At 40.2% G+C, this 22,235-nt stretch overlaps 2 protein-coding genes across 9 annotated transcripts in view; one reads left to right on the top strand and one right to left on the bottom strand.

Moving 5' to 3' along the window:
* PRR5 (proline rich 5) overlaps positions 1 to 22,235 on the top strand; it is a 121,484-nt gene that overhangs the window by 81,781 nt on the left and 17,468 nt on the right. For all 6 annotated transcript variants that reach the window (XM_010410193.4, XM_039570848.1, XM_019292469.3 and 3 more), the window contains 4 exons: positions 3,879 to 3,927; positions 4,577 to 4,634; positions 9,724 to 9,815; positions 11,931 to 12,071. In XM_010410193.4, the coding sequence (XP_010408495.1) occupies positions 3,879 to 3,927; positions 4,577 to 4,634; positions 9,724 to 9,815; positions 11,931 to 12,071 (340 nt within the window). The remainder of the gene's footprint in view (positions 1 to 3,878; positions 3,928 to 4,576; positions 4,635 to 9,723; positions 9,816 to 11,930; positions 12,072 to 22,235) is intronic.
* The window catches only part of LOC109146117, a 50,612-nt gene continuing 44,911 nt past the window's right edge, over positions 16,535 to 22,235 (bottom strand). Inside the window, exons 3-4 of one of the 3 annotated variants that reach the window (XM_039570851.1) lie at positions 21,849 to 22,094; positions 16,535 to 21,042 (exon numbers count right to left, since the gene is read on the bottom strand). In XM_039570851.1, coding sequence (XP_039426785.1) covers positions 20,933 to 21,042; positions 21,849 to 22,094 — 356 coding nt within the window. In that variant the 3' untranslated portion in view covers positions 16,535 to 20,932. Of the gene's footprint in view, positions 22,095 to 22,235 lie in introns of all 3 variants that reach the window. The other 2 variants (XR_005604468.1, XM_039570850.1) reach the window with 2 other exon arrangements.

The following is a 22,235-nucleotide window of genomic DNA, read 5'->3' as shown; positions in this document are numbered from 1 at the left end:
CATACCTGAGCTGATGATGAAATTACTGATTTGACATGTGCCAAAAATACCTTACTGCTTTTGCTATTTATTTCAAAATAACTTCTTTGGGTTAATGTTATTATTGAGTGCAAAAATACCTGATTCATAAACATGACCTCAGAAGTGGAACAAGTGTATATTTTCCTTACGATTGTTTTAGATGCATTTTCCCATGAGTACAAAATGAGAAAGAAATACATTATTTCCACTGGGCAGATTATTTCCACTGGGCAGAATTCAAATGTGGAAACATTCAGGTAAATGGTTAATATTAGTTAGTTACTTTTTTGAATAGTTACAGGACAGTAAAAGAAGTTATTTTACTTTACCGCTTTAATTAGAGCAGATTCTGGAATATTTTTCATAATAAACCCCTGAATATCCAAGTTGACTCATAGATCAAGTGTAAATATTTGAACAATATTTGCACACCATTGTTTTGACTCAGGAATGTCACGTATATTCAACTACCATGTGTCACATACATGCAAACAAATACATAAAACTTGTGAACACACATCTGGAGGCTTTGAACCCTGATTATTTAAGAAAACATCAGTGGATACAAATCTGTGCAGTACCATTTACTTTTCTTCTAGGTTTGGCTCATAAGAGCTGCCACTTATTTATACCAATGCCTTTTGACACCGTTCTTGTGTTCCTGTGGCATTAAAAAGTGGCCTTAAATACAGAATTACATACACAGCCCTCAGAACCCCTATTGCAATAAAACCAGTTGTCTCTCACACTGCTGGAACTCCTGAATTCCTCTGCTAAAGCTGACGAAGCACAGTAAAGTCCCAACAACTGGGAGCATCACCAGTATGTGGCCTGTGCCTTCCTTCTTCTGGGCCCTTACTGAGTAATTTAGTAGGAGATTGAGTCAAAATCTGGTAATAAAAATCTCCATGCGTATACGTACCGTTTAGTTTTCTCTTGGTCCATGTCTGCAATATTAATAATCAAATAGCGTTTTCTCCTTTTTCATTTCATGTACCATATGTCATTTCAAAGTGTTTATTTTGACCACTTTTAAAACAAGGAAGAAAAAGAAGGAAACGGAAACACAGTGGAAGCAGGATGTCCTGTATTAAAACTAATACATATTTATAGCTGCCCCTTTTCTGAGTTTCAGGATTCTGATGTGATTCAAACAAAGCACATTTTAGTGGCATTTCCTCTTTTGCAGACAGAGTTCAAACCCAGTAAAATCATTTGTTTGCTTCATTTAACTTTATTTAACATCTATTATGCAGTATTACACTTTCCATTCTGAGTAATGTTGCAAGAGTTAATTTTAAAATGAACCAATGAAGCAGCAGCAGGGGAAAAAAAAGTCAGGAGCTATTTTAGCACACTTAAAGGGAATTTATATTACCATCTTAATTTATGAAGTCATTAAACGGGCAATGAAGGCCTCATATCAATGATAGAGAAGCTTTATGAGTGCAAAGTGCCTGGCTTAAAAATCAGATGTACTTGAAATAAGATCTGCTGTCTGGTCAGGGATCTCTTTTAAGGCTAATCAGATTTTTTCCCAGATTCCACCCTGATGTCCACATGTCTAGATAAGGTTGGTCAGTAATTGAAATTATCCAGGATCTGAAAGCCTAACTGTTTTTTGTTAAAGGAAATTAAGCAAGGGTGAAAAAAAAATTGCAAGCAATATCTTGGATCCACTTTTGTTGTGGGTCTCTTTTAAATGAACATATAAAAAGAATATCAAACACCAGTGTTCTGATCTGGCCTGAGGGCCTCACTGTTTCACTAGAAATGCATTAAGTAGCTTGAAGTATCTGTATTATTAGGGATTCAAAAAGCAAGATGCTTGAATTGTGTTGTCAATTCTTCTGTCCTGTAAAAAGAGATGTTAATGTAGGCATAGTGCTGCCTGGTGTGGTGCAGTCCAGTGCATATAACTACCTACACGCTGGCTGTTTGATTTCAGCTGAAGAAATGGAAATGTGGTGGCATCTTGTTTTATCAGAGAGCTGGCTATTGGATAAACAGAACATACATTCTTATTTCTGGTCCTAAATACCAGAATTTATCAGTAGAACCTAAAATATTCAAAGAGAAGGTAGTTGCACATCACCTTTTCAAGACCGTGAGGAATCCATCTGGAGCTGCTAGCTTGAGGAGAGAGTAGAAAATTAAGCAGAATCTGTCAGCATAAAGTACTAGTATTTTTTTGAAACAGTGGCACAAAGAGATACATGAGAATTAATTGTCACTCTCATAGGAAAATTCAAACCTGCAACTTTCTTGTTAGTTCAACCTAAAAATGGTCTGTCTATCCATGTTCAAAGTAAGATGAACCTTTAGTGTCATCACTTGTGATCTAGAAAAAAGTCACCTCACTGGACAGTAAATTTCCACTTGGAGTGGACACGCTGCAATTTGGCTGTCACAACCTTTTTCCCCTTGACTTCTGTTAAGGCACTGGAACTTGAGCAGCCTTTGAGAGAGGTGGCTTTTAAACCCTGCCAAGGGCTTGTCAGTATTACTGTTGAGGGCAGAGTTTCAGGGTGCTGCCAGGGCTGTCTTCTCCCACATGTTACAGCCACATGCTGAGGGAGCTGGTGATCCAACAGCTCTTCATGACAAGGGGAGACCTATGGATAATGCCTCAGCTGGCTTTCAGAACCTTTGTTCATAAATAGTTTGTCCAAATTAATCAAGTTTCTAGCTGAAAAGGACTTTGATGCTTAGGAGCATCTGAAAATGCTCTTCCTTCTGTTTATTTTTTATTTAATTTCTGCCTAGACCTTCCAGAGCTATGAGGTCAGTGTGGACATGTGCTTAAGGATAAATAAACCAAGATACCATATTTCAGCCTCCTCAAGACTGAAATGCTCCTCTCTTCCCTGAACTTTTAGGAGATCTCAAGAGGCTGTGCTGAAGCATGCATTGTAAAAACATCAGAATCAAGTCCTGTAGACTTTCATGGAATATGGGGCTATTCTGGATTTGGTTTGATATCCCTGTTTACTTGTTAAATGATTTGATTAATCAGTTGTCAGTTAAAGATATAACAAAAAGAGATAGATGATGTGCTATTGAATATATAACTCATATAATTACTGTAATCAAAGGTGGTGTTTAGATTTTAAGTCATGTTTGACCTCACATCTTCATGGGACCTGACATGGTCACACAGACAAGTTTTCAGAAGAGATATAGGCCAGATTTGCATGTGTTCAGAAAACCCAGCTGGGGCTATCTATGTTTCTATAAGGTCCGAGCTGTCGTTTATGCATTTAAATAGTGACCTGACTGATGAGAAGTATTATCTAGCATCCAGCGTGTGAGATGTAAATAACACAGCTTTTTAGCCATGTAGTGAATTTTACCTGGATACAAAAAGGCTTATGGACTGGGTTGAATCCAGTTTCTGAATCTGAGAGTTGTTTGTGGGATTTTGTTTTGCATGGGAGCTTCAATTGCTCTCTGAGATTGCTTTATAGGTTTTAGTGTAGAGGAATCATGAAAGGCAGAGCTAAACTGTTAAATTCCTACCTGCCTTTTCGTTGAAACCATATGCAACTTCAGCTGTCTTGAGTCTCCTGAGTGGATGTAGGATGGAAAGCATCCTCTTTTCATCAAATCTTATTTTCCTTTCATATGTGCAGTTGAGCCATCTGAAATGACAGCAGATATTCTTCAACACACAAAAGTGCTGGTTTGAGTCTTGGTATTGTTGACTCTGTTTGCTCTCTTTGTAGTTAGTCATGAATGACAGTCTCTGTGCTCATACTAAAGTAATTTGCTATTCGTGACTTCCCCTCTTTCATGCAGTGCACAGCTAATGTGATTTGCTGATTACACAGATTCCTTTCTTGCTCTTTTTAATACAGGCAATTACTGAAAACAGAACTGGGATCCTTTTTCACTGAGTATCTGCAGGTAGGCCTGTGTTTTGTTTATTTAAATCCAATTCTGTTATATGCTACTGAGAAAAATAATTTTGCCCACTCTAAATGATGACCTGGAGACCCTTGAAACCATTCAGAGATGTCCACTGACTTCTCTGTGATTTTGAAATTAAGGGATTAATGGGATTCGGATTTTATACACATACATATAGTTAGATTGTGAAAGCCCAACCTGTGACTTTGTTTCTGTAGGTAATTTCTGTATTTCATGAGGTTTCAGACATTCTTTTTTAGCTTAAAATTGAAGTCCCTGAGTAAACCAGTGAAGATAATTGCAGTAGAGTTACTAGGAAAGACTTTTAGAAGTCAGTACCACTGTCTGTTGAAGCAATATTCTTTCTGCTTCTCTAAGTACATGTTTTGTAGGTCGGTCATTTGAAGTTTGAGAAGCACTTTGTACTGCACAAAATACATCCTTTATCCTAAAACCAGCAGCCGATTATAGCATTTCACAAGTGTTCCAAGTGATTTAAATAAGATGGACACAGCAAGAGTTCTCTGATGATTAATTTTTAAAATAAAAAACCCCCTTCACTGTCTAAAGAATGAATGAAATGTGAAACATGATGGCTGTAGGGAAGCACAGAATTGAGTAAAGGTAGTCTGTATTTTATTTACAGAATCAGCTGCTCACAAAAGGCATGGTGATCCTAAGGGACAAGATCCGGTTTTATGAAGGTAACTTGGATTTTAGCATGGCTATGTATGTCACAGGAGTTTTAGCAAATGCACTCTAGAGGCACTGGCATGCTTTCCACTATCTTCCTGGGACTATGGATTAGCATGTCTCAATCCATTCCTACAGTATGTTGTTGGGTCCCGCCTTGGTGTTCTCACTAACCTTCATAAAAGGGAGGTGATTGCCTAGAGCAGCATTGAGGGAGTCAGGGAAGGATTACCTCCAGCAAGGACACTTCCTTCTCCTTCAGTTATATCCTGCTCAGGAAAAGTGAAAATAGACTGAGATATGTAATAAACAAAAAACTAAGCACAAAGATCCCAGTTAGTTTTAAGTATCTAAGTCCAAAATAATGCTGTAGCTTATTTTAAGAGTTATTCTGGAGTCATGCTGACATAAATGAGGTCAGGCACTGTCTCTCTGGTTTTAAAGTCAAGGCCCCATGTAACTGTCTACACCTTCTGGAGGTACCACCTTATGGAAGTAACATCAAGGATAAATCTCCACCTGGTGTGTTGCTTTATAGTCACCCATATTTTGTCTAAATGCTATTACATGGCATTTAGATGTATTGTTAAATATGCTGTCTTGTCATAGATTTGGCATTCAAGTTGTGCCAGGGGAGGTTTAGATTGCATGTTAGAAAAAAATTTCTTCACCAAAAGAGTTGTTCAGGCATTGGAACAGGCTGCCCAGGGCAGTGGTGGAGTCACCAACCCTGGAGGTATTTAAAAGTCATGTAGATGCAGCACTTGGGGACATGGCTTAGAGGTGGCCTTGGCAATGCTGGGTTAATGGTTGGACTTGATGATCTTGGAGGTGTTTTCCAACCTAAATGATCTGTGATTCTATACATCAAATGGTGAAATGGTTTTGTAATAGCTTCAAGAATTATTGCCCATGTAAACATTCTAAAGATCTTTGGGGAGTGAAGGCAGTTTTAAAGAAATGCATCTTTCCTTTTCCAAAGCTGTAGTCACAAGGTCACTTAGTCTAAATGTACTGCTTAAGCAGGAGCTTGGAGACAACTGTTTCCATTAGTCTCAGCTATCTATAAATCCTGGATGTGACCTTTCATTACTGACAGTACAGTTGATCAGATTAGGGTGGTGCTATAGAATCAAGCTTTTCTGATGAAAAGACAGTAGCCCTGAACACCGCAAAAAGAGAACCAATTTCACATTAAAAACCCCAAAGTCCACAAAAAAGTACTGAAACTCCTTAAGCTGAACATCAGATTCCACAGTTATATAAAACAACAGCTTGGAGAGCACAGAGGGAGCTCAAGGCCTTCATAGCTGCTTTGTAAATCACAAAGGAAGTTGTTTTATAAGTATCAAATCAGCAGATGAGATACAGACCTAGCAAAGTCCAATCTTTTTTTTTTTCCTGGTATTACCAGCTTGAAAATCAAAAATAATGCATCTGAAGTTTGAGACCAAAGCTTAGATGAAAACCTAAAATGTGAGACCACTAAAGGGCTTTCAAATATAGGACCATGTTTGGGAAATACCTAATTTCAGCAAGCTGTTGATTTAAATCTTATTTTGGTTTTTGATTTAGTGTGTCATTTTATGGTTGCCGCTTAAGATATAGTCAGAAATTCTGGTGACAATTAAACTGGTCATGTTTTTTCCAAGTCTATGCTCAGAAATGTTATCTCTCTAAAACTGGCAAGTTACAGGAGGGTGGCAGTAATTCAGGCATCTCATTCAGAGGCAGAGGTATTTCTGACACACAGCTTTCCTGGGGAGTTGCTGGTGGACTTGAGTTTCCAAGGCTGGAATTTGTGTTTCTTGGCAGCAAATGCAGCCCTGCCCCAGAATCCATCCTGTAGTCAGTGACCGCATGGCTCTCAAAACACCCAAGACAGAGCTGGAAGCATGGAAGTCTTGGAGCTCCCATTCTGAGCAGGGTTTGCTTCCTGGGTCTGCAGCAGCAGCAGTCCTGCCCTCAAATCTCAGGTTGCCCCCATCCCATGGTTTGAGTTGCCCTCTCCACTTGGTGTTCAAGTTTTCATAAGAGAAAAAACCCCACACTTTGGAGGGCTTTTGTCTTGCAGAAGGTTTTGAAAATCACAGAATCACAGAATGGTTTGGGTTGGAAGGAACCTTAAAGATCATCCTGATTCACTCACCTGCCATGGGCAGGGACACCTTCCACTAGACCAGGTCGCTCCAAGACCCGTCCAGCCCAGCCTCGGACACTTCCAGGGGTGGGGCAGCCACAGCTTCTCTGAGCACCCTGTTTCAGGGCCTCACCACCCTCAAAGAGAAGAATTTCTTCCTAATACCTAATTATTTATTCTTATATTTATTTAATGAGTTTCAATTAACTTTTAGAATCCCTGTGAAAAGTACCAAATGCATTTTTATGCCATACAAAATTGACTATATTGTGCTTCATTAAAATAAGCATTAACCCAGTTTCCTGGAATCCAGCAAATGTTTATGCTAAATGTAGCGATTTTTGCCTGACAGTAAAAAAAGGATATGTCCTTGATAACACATGTAAGTCACATTCCTTCATGTGGAAGATGGTCATTATCAACAAATCATAGGAATTATTCCACAGCCCTCAGTAAAAGGCCTGCCTACCTGTGTCATTTAACTCTGCAGCCTTTCTGAGCTGCTGTGCAGAAATTAAGTCTCAAAACAAGCTGTCCACAAGATTGAATAAGTACTTGATGGTAAAGGCATGTTTACCTCAACAGAGTAATTTAACTTCATACTATTCTAGCAGCAAGATTGATAAGGGCTTTTAACCTCACCTTGTGGGAACTAACATATTTAACTCCTTAAAACTCTGCCTTCAGGGTGTAGTGGTTGGGCTTTTCCTTCATGATTGGATTTATATCTTGGAAGCACTTTGGTATTTCAGACACTAGTATTGGATTTGGTTATTTGGTCATATATGCAAGGTTATTTTCATGATTTAACCCCAGCCAGCAGCTCTGCTCCATGGAGCCACTCATTCACTTCCCTCTGTGGTATGGGGGGGAGGGTTGGAGGGGTAAAGTGAAAAAACTGGTGTGTTGAAATAATGACAAGTTCATAGGTAAAGCAAAAATTATGCATGCAAGCAAAGCAAAATAGCATTCATTCCCCACTTTTCACGGGCAGGCAGGTGTTCAGCCGTCCCAGGAAAGTCGGGCTCAGTGACGCGCAATGGTGACTTGGGAAGACAAACACAATCACTCCAAATGTCCTGCTTTCCTCTGTCTTCCCCCAGCTCTGTATGCTGACCATGACACCATATGGTCTAGGATGTCCCTGTGGCCAGTTGCGAAAAGCAGTCCCAGCCATGTCCCCTCCCAGCTCCTTGTTTCCCCCCAAGCCCTCACTGGTGGGGTGGGAAAGGAGCAGAAAAGGCCTTGGCTCTGTGCACACCCTGCTCAGCACTAACTAAAACATCCCTGCGTTATCACAGTGTTCCAGCCACTACCAGATACTGGGAAGAAAATGAAACTTATCCCAGCAAAAACCAGCACATGTTTATTACTATTATTATTAATAATATTATTGCTATTAATAATTAATATTACTACTATAATTGTTATTATTACTAATACTACTGCTACAGCTGCTAGAAATTTTTGGACTTGGTTCCCTGCTGTATTTCATTAGAACTATGCAAAACAGATTTCTTTAAAAAGTTTTAAAAATGGAAACAGAGACCACCCTTTTCAGTCTTGTGCATGACTATGCAGGATAGAGAGAACTCCTGCCTGGTGGTGCTGAAAATAAGACATTGGTGTGTTCCATAAGCCAGCAGCTGCAGTATAGCAAGGTGATCCACACTTAAAGTTATCAACCTGGAAATAATTCAGGAGTTGCAGATTCACCAGAGCTATTCATTATGTGCTTAAAAGGCAGGGGGATCAAGTATCCCATAGTAAACATTGGCACTTGGCTAACTTTGAGCGTGGTTGGCAGTGTCAATGCTTTCATGCATAATTGCTTTGTGATTTGTGTGTAATTCTGGGCAAAATATTCCCTGGCTGAGGCTCAAAGTAATGCTCTAATACAAAAATTAAGAATAGTATCAGATTCTGACACCATTAGTAATATTGATTGATTGCTACCGATTTGCATCCTGGTAAGTCATATTGTCTTCTATGAATTCCTCAGAATCTCTGATGTGTTTATCTCCATAACACTTGTTGGTGGAGGTGCAGGGGCATTTCTCTCCTCTCAAAGTTGGGTTGGGGGCATAGGGATGGTAAAGAGCTTGTCCAAGGTCACAAGGGCCATTTTGGGGAACAGGGATCTGAAGCCAGAACCCACCTATTGAACCAGGTTTCCTCTATGGATCTCCGCTCCTGTATTTGCCTCTGTGTTGTGTAAAATGTTCTGTGAGGAGCTCAGTGTCCAACTTGGTTGCACAACCTGGCCAGAGCTTATCCAGATTCCACTGGGGAGGATTCCAGGTAGCTGCACCTGGGGAAGGAATGGAGGTGGCCTTGCTGTGAGGACCACAGGGAACTCACCCCATAGCAAATTCTAACTGCATCGCTTGAAAGTTACAGTAAAAATTAGAGTCCTAACACCATTGTTCCTTTCCATAGATCTTGGGTGAGTTTTTCTGTGTAAGTGGAAAAGGGAACAGTGGAAAAGCTACTCTTGTAGCTTTTGTAGATCAGTTTGAGGGGATGCTTTACGGAGCATCTCCACAGAGTTTGGTTTGCTCTGCTGCCCTGCAGCTTGAAAGGCAGGCGGGAGAATGGTGGGGTAAGTTCCTCTGCTTCCACATTCAACCTGCTCTCCTCCACAGTCCTGTCCAGCAAGTATTACTGCAAGAGGAGGATGTAACCTGGGCTATTAGTCTTTGTTCTTCACAGGGTTTTCCTGAGTAACCTCAGAGTCTCTGAGTTTATTAAGAACATTAGATGAGTCACCTGAAAAGACACAAATATGGAAGTATCTGATACACCAAAAGGAATACTAATTCCATACTGCTGATAGTAGCTCCTGCATAATTCATTTTAGCATATAGTAGCAGATTCACATTGTTTCCTGCATGTTTTACTTTTTGCAGTTAGGTGGTTACAACCAAAACTGTTCACTAGTTTGTTTTGTGTTTTTGCAGGGCAGAAACTACTGGATACCTTAGCTGAAACGTGGGATTTTTTCTTCAGTGATGTCCTTCCCATGCTGCAGGCTATTTTCTATCCTGTGCAGGTGAAAAAGTTACTCTATTACCATAGAATCTTGAAAAACTGGGAAAAGCAACTTTACAGGTTCATCAGCAGACTGATGCAATCCTTAATTCTCTCTCCTTGGGCCAACCTCCCAGTGCAGCTGTTCTGTATAGTCACGTCATGCAAATGAATTACTTATGCAAATGGTTTGAAGTGCTTGGGTGGAAAAGATGAAGGGGAACTTGGAAAACAAAAGTGGAACGCAGGGAGGCTGGTTAGTCCTTCTGCCAATCATACTAAAAGTCAAAAAATGTTATGAATGATAAACTGAAATGTTGCACAGTGAAATAAGTGGAGCTGTGTTGATTTAAATATATGCATTTCCTTCTCTGCAATGTGACTTTTGTCTTTGAAGTATCTCTGCTTTTGAAAAGCAATTGTATTTCTGAGATCAAATTCTATGCTATGGTAAGTGGACAGCAACAGTCAGTGGAGTTTGACCAGTTTAGATGAGCACAGATTTTGACTCCAGTAATTTTAAATACACAATAGATACTTGATCTTCGAATGTAATGATGGCCAGAGAGTATTGTTTATCACTGAAGTCTCATGGAAATCTGTACCAGATAGGTGTGAGTGATCTTTGCAACTGCTCATAGATGCCTACAGATTTTAGTGGGAACTTGGTGCCTGAATATATTTGGGGAAACTTCAGAAACCTTCTCCCAATTTTTCAAGTGGACTTTGTCCCTAAAATGATTGCCCAAATGTTTATGATATTACTATTTGCATCTTCAGACATTTACAGGTATGAAGTCTGAATTTAAAGGAAAAGCTGCTATTTCACACTGAATTTTATTCTGAAAGGGAAGAGCTCCAAAAACATACAGGGCTACTTCACCCATAGACTTGTGTCTTACCAGTAGAAACTCTAAAACAATAGAAATAAGATATTATTAAAACATACTAGAACACAATGGGAGATTTTTCCAAGTGTCCTGTAATTTAAATCCAAGATATTTGTACACTTAGAGATATAGGTAGGCTCTAAGCCTTTTTTTATACAGCACTTGACTAAATTAGAACTCACTCAGTTGTTTTTGAGAATTGCACCAAACATCCCTATTCTCTGTTGTGTTTCTGAGGCCTTCGAAAATATTTTAGTAACACAAGTCTTCTCCCCTATCAGATGGAAATAATTACTTGAATTTCCAAAGGAACCTTGAGGGTTTAAGAGCCCTAAGTCCCATGTAAATTCAAATAGATCTAGCTGCTCATGTTCTGAGGTTTCTTCCAAAAGCCCAATTGGTGCTTATGTGCTCTTGTAAATTCTATTAATTATCAGCTGAAGCAGATTTGGGGCCTTCTTTACTTCAGTTTAAATAATTTAGAAAGTGAAAAGGAATGGGTAGGGTCAGGTTAGGCTTCTTTATTCCAGACATAAGTCAACACCAGTTGAATACCAAACCTTCCATGTGTACAGCCATATATACCCAAGGGAAAACCCCTAATGCCAGAAAGAGAAACAGTTTCACAGTTCTACATGAGGCAGGTGCTGTTAACCTCTGCAGACAGAGCTGGAGTTGTATTCTTCAACTGGGAGTTTTCCTCAGTGAGAAGGTATTGTTGAACTGAAAACAGATGGCTTTGAAAATGCAATATGAAACTTCAGCTCTGCTCCTGTCTTATAGTGAAGTCTCTCAAACCGTATAGAAAAGAGGATCCACAAGTGAGCTGAGTCAGGATTCTTGCCATATTTGAAGACAGTAAACAGCGAGTACTCAAAATCTTACAAAATAATGGAAATTCAACCAATTTGCAGCCCTGCTTTTTTTTTTTTAAACTTATGATACATTTAATTTGTGATGTACTGTTAAAATACAAAATATTCATATATCATCCAGGTCTCATCCCGTCTCAACCCTTCATCCTCTCCACATGCAGTCAGACTCAGTCACCGTCTGTTCATTACTGCCAAATCAAATTTACTGTGCAGACTTGGGGGCTGCTCTCTGTCCTTTGTTATGTTTCCTTCATGTTTCATTTAGGTTTACCATTCTTGTAATCCCTCAGGAGGGGAGGATTTTGAACAGAGGATTTTGAAACTCATTTTCATACTGCTCATAATCCATCTTGATTTCTTTCTGTTTCCAAGGGAAAGGAGCCCTCGGTTCGGCAATTGGCTCTTCTGCATTTTAGGAATATAATTACCCTCAATATAAAATTGGAAGATGCATTATCCCGTTCCAGAGCCAGAGTTCCACCATCTATTATTCAGATGCTGTTAATACTTCAGGTAAATTGGTTACTTTTCTCAGCCTGTCTTTCTGTACTGCGTTGCTGAAGTCTTCTTAAACAGTCTCTGATTTTGCTCATTCATTGAAAACTTCCTATCCAGAATGCCAGAGCTTCTGTGTTCCTGTGGTCATAATATCTAAATCCTAATATTCTAGTATCTAAATATCCTAATGTCTAGTGTCTAAAAAATATAATTACCTAATATCTAAATTATCCAGTATAATAATAATAATAATAATAATAATAATACATTCTATAGTAATATGCAATATAGTATATAATATCTAATAATCTAATAATAAATAATGTGACATATAATGGTATAATAAAATAATATAATAATTGCAATGTAATAATTAAATGATCTAATTATTTAATATCTAAACATCCTAATATCTAAAAGTAAGGACTGTAGAGATGCCATAAGAGCCAGAGGGTGTGACAGTACAGGCTTGTTCTGAAACTAGGCCTTGAAACATGAAGTTTTGCAAGCTGACAAGTGCGTGGTGATAACATGATTTCCATTAGATGCTGTGCGTTGCTGCATTAGCAGTTCAGGATATGAAGCTTCACATCTGGAATAGGCATCAAAGTAAATATACAATTTATGGTTGAATCATGGTCATATTTGGTCACTGGAACCAAATTCTATCAAAACTGGTGATACAAAAACATTAGGACCAGATACTGATATTTGCCTTGAGTGTTAGATATTTTCTCTGTGTGTAGTAGTAGGAGAAACAAAATGAGGAATTCCCGGCAAAAGGCAATTTTAAGATACTTTTATTTGCTTAATTAAAGAAAAGCACAAAGTATGATGAGGAGAAAGGGAATGAGGCAGAAGGGAAGGAGAGACCCAGGGGTGGATTCTTAAAGGGTGATGTCTTGGGGTGACCTTATGCTGTGTATCCCATATCGCTGCCTATGCCCAGAAATTAATTTCTGTACCTTTCTATACCTCTAAACTGAGCCTGAGAGGGGGAAGGAAAAACTGAGCAAAACTTCTTCAAAGCAGTTTGCAGCTTGTTCAAGGTCACACACAGATAGCATTTGGTTTCCCAGCTGTGGCAGGGGAGGGAGGAAGCTTTGCTGTTTTCCCGAGGACAGTTTTCTTGGCCAGTGGTTCAGCTGCTTTTTCTCCGGAGAGAGACTGAGAGTTGAATTTTTCCTTCCCTGGAATTTCGGATTTTCTCCCTTTTCTACTGGACTGCTTGATTGCTTTAACATCAGAGCACATCGGGAGGACTTTCCACCAGGCACAGAGGGCCTGGCCCTGGGCCAAGCCCCAGCTCCGAGGAGACCAAAGGGAGGACTCTAACACTTTCCCAGGTTTTTTTCTCCACAGCGAGAGATTTATTATTTAGCATTATTATCCTTTTCCCGTGTGTTTGTTAAATAAGTAGCTTTCATCTCTTTCACTTTCCTTCGAGGAAAATTTATTTTTCCCAAACCTGGTGGGGGAAGGGTGGTTGTGGCTTCTCTCAGAGGATATATTTCTAAATTTGGCCAAACTGGAACAGGTGATGAAATTGAGATTCTCATTGCTTCTGATTTTTTTATAAACATGTTTCTTTGCTCTTCATCACAGTATGAATTAGTTCTGTATCTGAAATTGTTTTGAAGACCAGGATAATCTAATGAGGCCAGTTTTGAAAATGGAGGAAAGGAGTAAGATTCTGTCTCCAGGATCAATAAATGGGATTTCACCTCTCAGTGAAATCAGTGATATCTCAGCTATCTCAGCGTCCATTTGTTGGAATGTTTAATGGTGTGTTTAACCTGGTTGTCTCAGAAAAAGACCCTTATCCTACAGGAATGTCTGCCCTGTCTTGTCTCCCTTCTCATAGCTCCCACCTTCCAAAAGCTTCTTGGAACTGCTGGCTGAATGTGACACAATAACAGCAGTATGGGAGTTTCATGGAAACTAGTGTCTGGAGAGAGGAGAGGAGCCTCAGGGAAAAGCTGGAGCATGGACTTAACTGTGTAATGAGGCATCAAGGAATTCACAGTGACGGAACCATGTTAGCAAACACCAGAGACTCCACATGTGACAGTACCATTGCAAAAATCTTCTTCACAGGAATGTTCCTTCTTTAGGCCTCAGCCCTTCCGAGGTGTGAGGTAAACTGCCCATTCTAAATCAGGCTTCAGCAGCATTGTTGCTAACAGGTCTGCAAGCTTTTTTGTGGTTACTTTAGGGAGTCTATGTTGGCTGTGGGCAGGATCTGGCTTTGAATGTATTCAGTGGTGAGCTGGGAACGGAGTAACATCCTGATTTTTTCTTTGCAAATCTGCTTTCTTCAGCAACCTGAAGTGTTAACACCGTGGATGCCTGTTTAGGGCAAAGGGTCAAATCCATTCTTGTTGCAAAGCTGTTTATGGAAATCAATAACCCAGTGAGAGGGAATTTGCCCCTGGGTGTTTATTTCTGCATACTTTGCCTATGGTTGTGTGGTGGGGATGGTGAAAGTCTTTTCTTGGCAATAGCTGTGCTAAACTTGTGGTTTAAAATCTAATGGAAATTGTGGGAAAAGGTCAGAAGAAGTTATGGGAATTAACTATTTATGCTCTGAATTCCAACTACTAACTAACACTGCTAAGACTTTTCTCTGAACTCAAATGTCATGTTAAACAAAAGCAAATTTTATACATCAGTCACATAATGGAATTTTTTCAATTTAGTTTAACTCCATGTGTTAATAGGGCAAGAGAGCAATTCAGCTGTCCAACGAGCACATGGTGGTCATGTGGGCTTTGATTTCCTCGACTGAGAGATGGTGTGTTCATGGGGATGTTGTCTAATCCCTATTTGTGTCCACTGTGAATATCTCTTCCATAAGAAACTTGACACTGGACTCTCATGATAGAAGATGATGCCAGTGATGTTGGCTCTGGACCAAGTGTTGAACTTAGTGCTAAGATTCCCTGTTTCTGTTCTTGACAGCCTCACGCAGCTGTGTGATGTAGTTAAGGAATAGCTCATGTTCTTTAAGACAGCAGTTGTAGTGTAATGTCAGAGGTTGAAATGCACCACTGTTCTGTTAGACTGGATTAAAGTGGCAGAGCTTTGGGAACTAATGCAGGGTGCATGTGGTATTATGTTTCAGCTTGTTATGGTGTAGGGGAAAAGCTCTGTTACTTTGTAAGGAGAAGACACTTTCCTTACTGGACGGAAAGGAAAATTTTTTAAAGAGGAAATGGAACTGCTCCATTTAAAGGAGCAGAAATCAGTCCTCAGGTTAATTATCAGACTTGGGTTCCTCAGTTCAGTAGAGCTACTTCTCACCAATGCTATAACCTGGTGTAATTACAAACCAGCAATCTTTCAGGAAAGAGAGAACTCTGAGAGGCATGATATTCCTGTTCTGCCAGTCAGTGGTAGTTCTATCACAGATTCGAAGAAGGGCTTTGTATCACTCAAACTGTGAGTTGCCAGCATAGCCTGACTCAGTTACAAAGCACAAACTGAAACGTTAATCCTTTGTGGCTGCTTACAGGCAGCATAAGCTGAAGTGCCTCCAGGATGCTCCTGTTTAAATTGCAGAGAGTTCAAGAGCAGAGTCATGGCTGAAGGAAGTAAAAGAACTAAAACTGCTTTTCAGTAAAGAATGATGCACAGGAGCTCAGTTTGGGTGAAATGAAGGTACTGGAGGGAGTGGGGTAAACAGAGGAAGAGTTTAGAAAATAACTTTCTGAACTAAAGAGAGCAAAACTACCACAGTCTGACTTGCTTCCCAAAGTATGTTGTTAAAGATTACCCTGGCTGCTAAAACTGGAACATCTTATCTCCAGGTATCTCTCCTGAGGTCTGAGAAAGCTGGAAGAGAAGAATTAAAAAGTGCTCATCTGCATCTTTCAGTTAACGTCAGGATTATTTGAATTCACAGAATCTCTCAGGGTGACCTGACGTATTTGAAAAACCTAGAAGAGCACAACACGGTATCTCTTGTGCTGAGGGAGCAGGCCTCATGAAACATAACACAGTATCTCTCATGCTGGGGATGAGGCCTCACTAAATATAAGCTCTGAAGAGAAGAATAAAACCTGTGGTTTCCTCTTTGGCTCCCTGTGCCTCATTTGAACTCCCTTGTCTGTTGTATCTCTCTGTAAAGGAAGACAAAATAAATACATAAAGCTGCCTAGTATGACCTTTTTGTTATTTCTGCATTTTAAATTTCCATTTTAAAGGAGTGGAAAAGTACATTGCAAGATTTGAAAGCGAAATGCAGAGAGTGCTATTTTTCCATCTCAGCAGCCACACATCAAACCAAGGACAGCATAGTGGTTAAAAACAAAATACCCTTTGCTATCAGAAAACTGCAGCTATAGATGTGCTGTAACACTGTGATGCCAGCTGCAGTCAATTCTTTGTGGCCATAGGTTTTCACAAGTGGTGGTTGCTTTTGGGAGGTTTTCTTACTAAGTCTCTTAGACCTGAAGCATAGGTTGAACAAAGTGGTGTGAGGTTTCCACATGCTTTTAATGTCTCTTTACCTTTGTCTGAGTTCCTGGTTTAGAAGACACAAAAAGAGGAAAACAATAAATAAATGTATTGTAGGCCTTATTTAAATATAAATCACCGTATCAAAAATCTGTGCTTTCTCTGGGTTTTGCATAAACTTGGTTTTTTTCTTTCCTGGTGAAAGGGTGGTTTGTCTGTGTTGTTTGTATCAGGTAAGAAATCTTGCAGCCAGGACACAAAGGGAAGAGCCCTCTGTTGTTTTGTGTTCACACATGCAAAACTGAGAATCTGGCCCTCAAGATTCACACTTCAGAGTATCTTGTAGATACCTTTGTTTCTGTGCAATATTCTCTCTTATTCTGGTTTATTTTTTGTCTCTATCAGCAAGTACAGTTTGCAGTAGTTAAATTGACACAGGTTTATTATCCTGGAATAAATTTGTATTGCTGGGATTTTTAACAAGGCATAACATTCATCTGTTATAGGAAAAAGATTTTTTGTCTATTACAATCAGTACAAGTACATTGGTAGGCAAATCCTTAATCCTTATCAAAATAGAGTGAAATCAGTAAAATAATTCTTAACTTGAATTAGTATGTAGTTGCAGACCCTATAACTTTGTTGAGTAAGAGAGGGAGAAGGTTTTAACTACTTGCATTCATCTGTACAGATGTCTTTTGTGGACCCATTTGGGCTAGTAGACCAAATCTGGCACAAAAGATAGCATAGAAATTTTGACTGTTGAAAAACTGAGCAGGAAGAGTTCCCATGGTGCAAGAATCCTTTGAGTAAGGGTCCTTTAATACTGTAATTCATGAGTTGTCTACAGGAGGAATAGCAGAAAGTTAATGTAAGCTACCTTTCAAGGAAAATTAATTAAACCCCATTAGAACTCTGTATGGACACTCATTCTGAGAATTAGAGTAGTAAGGGAGGCAACTAATGACGCTTCAATTCTTCATCAGAGGCCTAAGCATGATTTATCTTAACAGATTTCTGTTCTTAATTCAGTTAGTATAATTTAATTTCCCTGAATGCCCCTAGGTAGACGAAGGCAGGAGGGAATAGTGGCTTTTGAATTGCCCAGGGCACTACAGGTAGAGTCCTCAGGAGGTGGCACACACTTTTTGACTGTTAGCACGGACCACAGAGCTTTGAGCCATCTCAGGTGCCACCAGCACCCTGGGTGGTGTTTACCAGTACCTGGCATAAAAGGTTTGCTCTCTGTGACTGAGCTGTGTCAATGCAGGTGGCAGGGGTAGCCAAGACTGTGGTCGGGGTCGCTGCTGCAGCACCTCCCATTCTGTGCTGCTGGGATTCACTGGGCACTGTTCACAAGAAGAATGTCAGAAGTGATTTCTAACAGAAAAGCTGCATGGGGTCATTTTCTAGTGTTGCAAACATGGTCTTTCCTGTGGTTTTCAGAGCCAGGTCACCATCGGTTCCCAGTCAAATGTGCACTGAACTGGGACAGGGTGTGCAGTAGCTTGGCTAGTTCCTGAACAGGTGCCACCATGCCTCTACCTTCTCACTGCCCAAAGCTTTCTGTCTGGGCACAAGGTGAGAAGCTTCCTGCCAGGAGATTGAGGCAGCCCGTGTGCTCATTATTTTGCTTTGTGAACCTTTCCTGTGGCAGAGAAGGGGCTGCACAGTGCTCGCTGCGTTTTGAATACTGGTACTTTTTGATAATACAGCTTCCTCTCCCATCATCTTGCTGTCTGCATTGTCACCTTTTACCTTCCCATATGTTGACTTCTGACTCTTTTCCTCTCTAACTCAATCTTATTTTCCCACGAGAGTGACTTTGGGGTTTTGGTGCTTGCCTGTTTCTCTCTGTATGTTATAGAATTTTATTATTATGGGAAGACATGTTTCTATTTAAGCTAACAGAGTGATTAAAACAAATTATATAAAATGTCTTAGCTTCTTCCTTCTCCGCAGAAGGTGCACTGAGAAAGGAGAGAGTTGTGAAAGGTATGGAACTACCTTCTCTGGCATACCACCAAGCCCCATTCCCAAGCTTTTCCTCTCCCGGTCTGTGGTTGCCAGTGCCAGAATCAGCAGCCCATGCATACAGCATGGTGACACCACACTGGTAGCACAGGGACTTCTGCAAAGGGCAACTGCTTTGTGGTGTATTTCTCCCAAAAATAAAAAGGCTAATTTGTTGTAATTTGCTAAAGATTAGGGAATGATGGAGTGAGTCTCTTGAAGGCATCTTTTCTCCCATGGTGAGTAGACACTGTTAACTGCCTTCTATCAGTAATTTCACAGTCTTACCCTTAGTTTTGTTACAGCTGCAAAAGAAACAATTATGTGACAGGGTGATATGTGACACATACTGTGAAATTCATTAACTTGGCACTACCCAATTATTACAAGCAATTAAAAGGTAAATGGATAATCATATAATAGAGCAGGATTCAGGTTACATTATTTGATTTACACTGTTATCAGTTGCGAATCTTCTTCTGTTTCCAGTGAGCTACATGGCAGTGGCAGCAAAACTTCTGTAGCACAAGGTTACAGTGATGTGACAGGTCGTGCCAGGTGTGTGGACAGCTGTGCCGAGTGCCCCCAGTTATGGCTTTGGCATGCACAAAATGGCCGGACATGGCTATGGTTTGGCTGAGAATGACCATCCATGAGGAAGAGGGTGGAAGTTGTGGTGGGACAAGGCAGGTACACAGAGAGGGAACATGCTCTTGAGAGTGGATCCAGAGGCCTCTCATTAGGCATTAGGCAGGGCCTTGTGCTTTAGTGCTTTCTGATCCAAATGCAAAGCAAAAACCAAGAATACTTCCTCTGGCAAGAGGAAGAACCATCATTTAGCCTGGTTGAAATCTGTCAGAAAAGTACTTTGCAAAATGCAGTTGTACTTGGAGTGGCTGTTGCATAAAACCAATTACATTTCTTCTGAGGAAGCTAAGAGCTGTCAGCTGCTTCTGTTACTGGACACCAGGTATGTCCAAGTGTCCTTTATTGCTAGAGAAGAGTCTTCAAGCACTGGGCACTGTATAAACACAAGGAAAACATGGTCTCTGCACTACAGATTGTGCAGCCTGATACATGAGAGAGTTGATGTATATGGATGGACAAACGGGGAATGGAAAGAAACAAGGAAAGAAATATCATAAAAGTGATTTTATGACTGTTAAAATAATAATACAACACTGACCTCAGTGGTAAGAGGTCCCCTAGAGGCCTCCTTGTCCTCTTGTTGTAGGTTGATTGTTGGGCTCCAAGAAAAAAATACATCCCTCATTCCTCCTGTATTACTCATGAGCCTTGTTTAGTTGAAGAGAACAAAACATTGGAGCAAGCAGTGGGATATTTCTATTGTTTCTCCTCTGAACCACATGAGAACAGATATCTAGGCAGTATGAAGTTAATGCAGCTCGGCTAAAGCCCTTGTGTAGTAGAGGTGGAATTATGCAATAGTTGCCTGAAAAGCTCTAGAATATGGTTGTACGTATAGCCGTGTTGATAACATTTAAAACAGAAGCAAGGAGAAGACTTGCTCCTTGGACGTGGCTATGTGATATTATGTGGGTTAAATTAAAGCACTAGCCAGCACTGAGGGGAAAAAAACAAATTTTGTTTCAGTAGTAGTCATATTGCCAAGAGGTAGGTCAGGGCATCTCTTGGTTTCCATTGCATGTAGCTCTCTATGGTTGTTGTAAGAATTCTGAATACTGCTGAATTTTGCCAGAAATGTGGAGTTGCCACGTCCTTGGCAGGTGATGGACGAGGGAAGGTCAGCCCTTCAGAGCCACTCCTGTGACCACATTGCTGATCCACAGACTGTGTTCGGGGAGTGCAACGGCTCTGAACTCAGATTTTGTATGTTCGTATTTCTTTGCTTTCTCTACACATTGGGCTGCTGAGAGAGGGTATTGGCTTTAGATCCAATCAGTTACTTTCCAAGTATTTTGAATTGGCAAATACTTTTTTATTGAATTAAACTGTTACGTAGGAATGTGTTGTTTTCAGTGAGGCTTTTGCTACAAGCCAGGAGGGCTGCCTCAGGCCCAGGCTTCCAGGCTCCTGGACTCCTAAACTTATGTGTTCTGGGACTGATGGAAGCTCAGCCTCCTCAAGAGTAACTGCAAAGTGTCAGGATAAACAGGTGATCTGCTGCTTTCTGGGTCACAGGGATGAGTACTGGTGATGAAAATGGTGTTGATACCAGAAACAGGAAAAATTTAAAAAAATCCAGAAGGCACAGCTGACATGTCTGCTCAGTCTATTCAAGTGTATTTCAGAAAAGAAGAAAATTCCTGGAGTAGTAGTCACCTTTGAAGGGTGAAGCAGCTTGGAGGATGCTCATTAATGATTTAAAAGGGGAGTGTGACTTAAAGGCAATGTCAGAAATCCTCACAAGTGGGTAACAGCAGTCAAGCTAATGTTTGTGCCTCTTCAAAACCTTTACTTGGATGTCTCTTCACAACAGTCTGGATGCACTGAGGGAGAGCTCTGCCATCCTTTTTTCTCTTTGAGCAGCTGCCTGAAAATAAATGTAAGAAGGATTTTCTTAAAATAAATGAGAAAACACACAAGGCTGGGTAAAAGTCTTGAATGCTCAGACTTAAAAGTCATCAATTCCCCAGCAAGGTTAGATGAGCTTAAAGCAACAACCTCAGGAGGGAGCCAAAAAAAATGAGAAGATTTATCCTCTTGGACATTAAACATCACATCTTATTATGTGGCGACTCACAGATTATCTCTGTATGGGACTGCACAGGCACTTCCGTGCACATGTGTATTTGCCTGTGAGTGTAATGTGACAGTCCTGAAGCATTTGTGAATGCAGATAAACTAACTCCAGCTCAAATGTATTCCATAAACAGCTCTTCAGATACACTCATCTTTGTATTGATTCATTTGTTCAGTTGTTGGAAAGTTACAGGAGCTTATTGACTGCTCTGGTCTGTTACCAGAGGAGTCACTTAGGTGGGAATCGGACAACCCCTAGCCCTAAACCTCTAAAAGGAAGAAATGCATACCATTATTTTCATTGGATCTTTATTAACAAACTGGTTGCTCGGCTTCTGCAGAATCCTAAGCACTGTATTTAAAGCCTCAAAGTAATTTCCTCACGTTCAATCATTACTATCTTTTACTGGTCCTTACCTTCTGCTTTTTCTTTTGCAGTCCTATATAAAATGTTTAATGACAGTTTAAAGAAACATAAGACATTGGATATCTGTAGGTCAGATGAAGAATAGCCTGCTTTTAGTGTTTGGTTCTTTCTGGAAAGAAAAATCCTATTGCTAGCTACCCTTGTGCAGCCAAGCCATTTGAAAAACTCACCAGCTGAACACAAACCATGGCTGGGTGTTTTGTCTTCCTTGTCTTTTGTCAGTGCCACCAGTGAAAGGAAGGAAGAGACAAAGCAGCTTCTCACACTGACGTTGACATAATTTGGCACTTGCTGGAGATTAAAGTGAATATGACAAGATCTTTCTTTCTGAGGCAGTAACAGGGATCTGAAGTGCTGACTTCTGTCAATACGCCAATGGCAAACTCCTCTGCCTCTCCCTCCTGTGACTGCTGTTGCTATGAGAAAAGCAAGAGGTAAGGCTTTACCAATATGCCAGTACTTTAGGATAAAATGAAAGGAGGAAAAAATAATGTGAGGCAATGCTATCTAGAGCTCATAACAATACAACCATGAATTATGCAGTTGCATCTGTCCAA

Source organism: Corvus cornix, chromosome 1A (genome assembly GCF_000738735.6).
Source record: "Corvus cornix cornix isolate S_Up_H32 chromosome 1A, ASM73873v5, whole genome shotgun sequence".
Lineage (NCBI taxonomy): Eukaryota > Metazoa > Chordata > Aves > Passeriformes > Corvidae > Corvus > Corvus cornix.
This window is presented reverse-complemented; position numbering and strand designations above follow the sequence as displayed.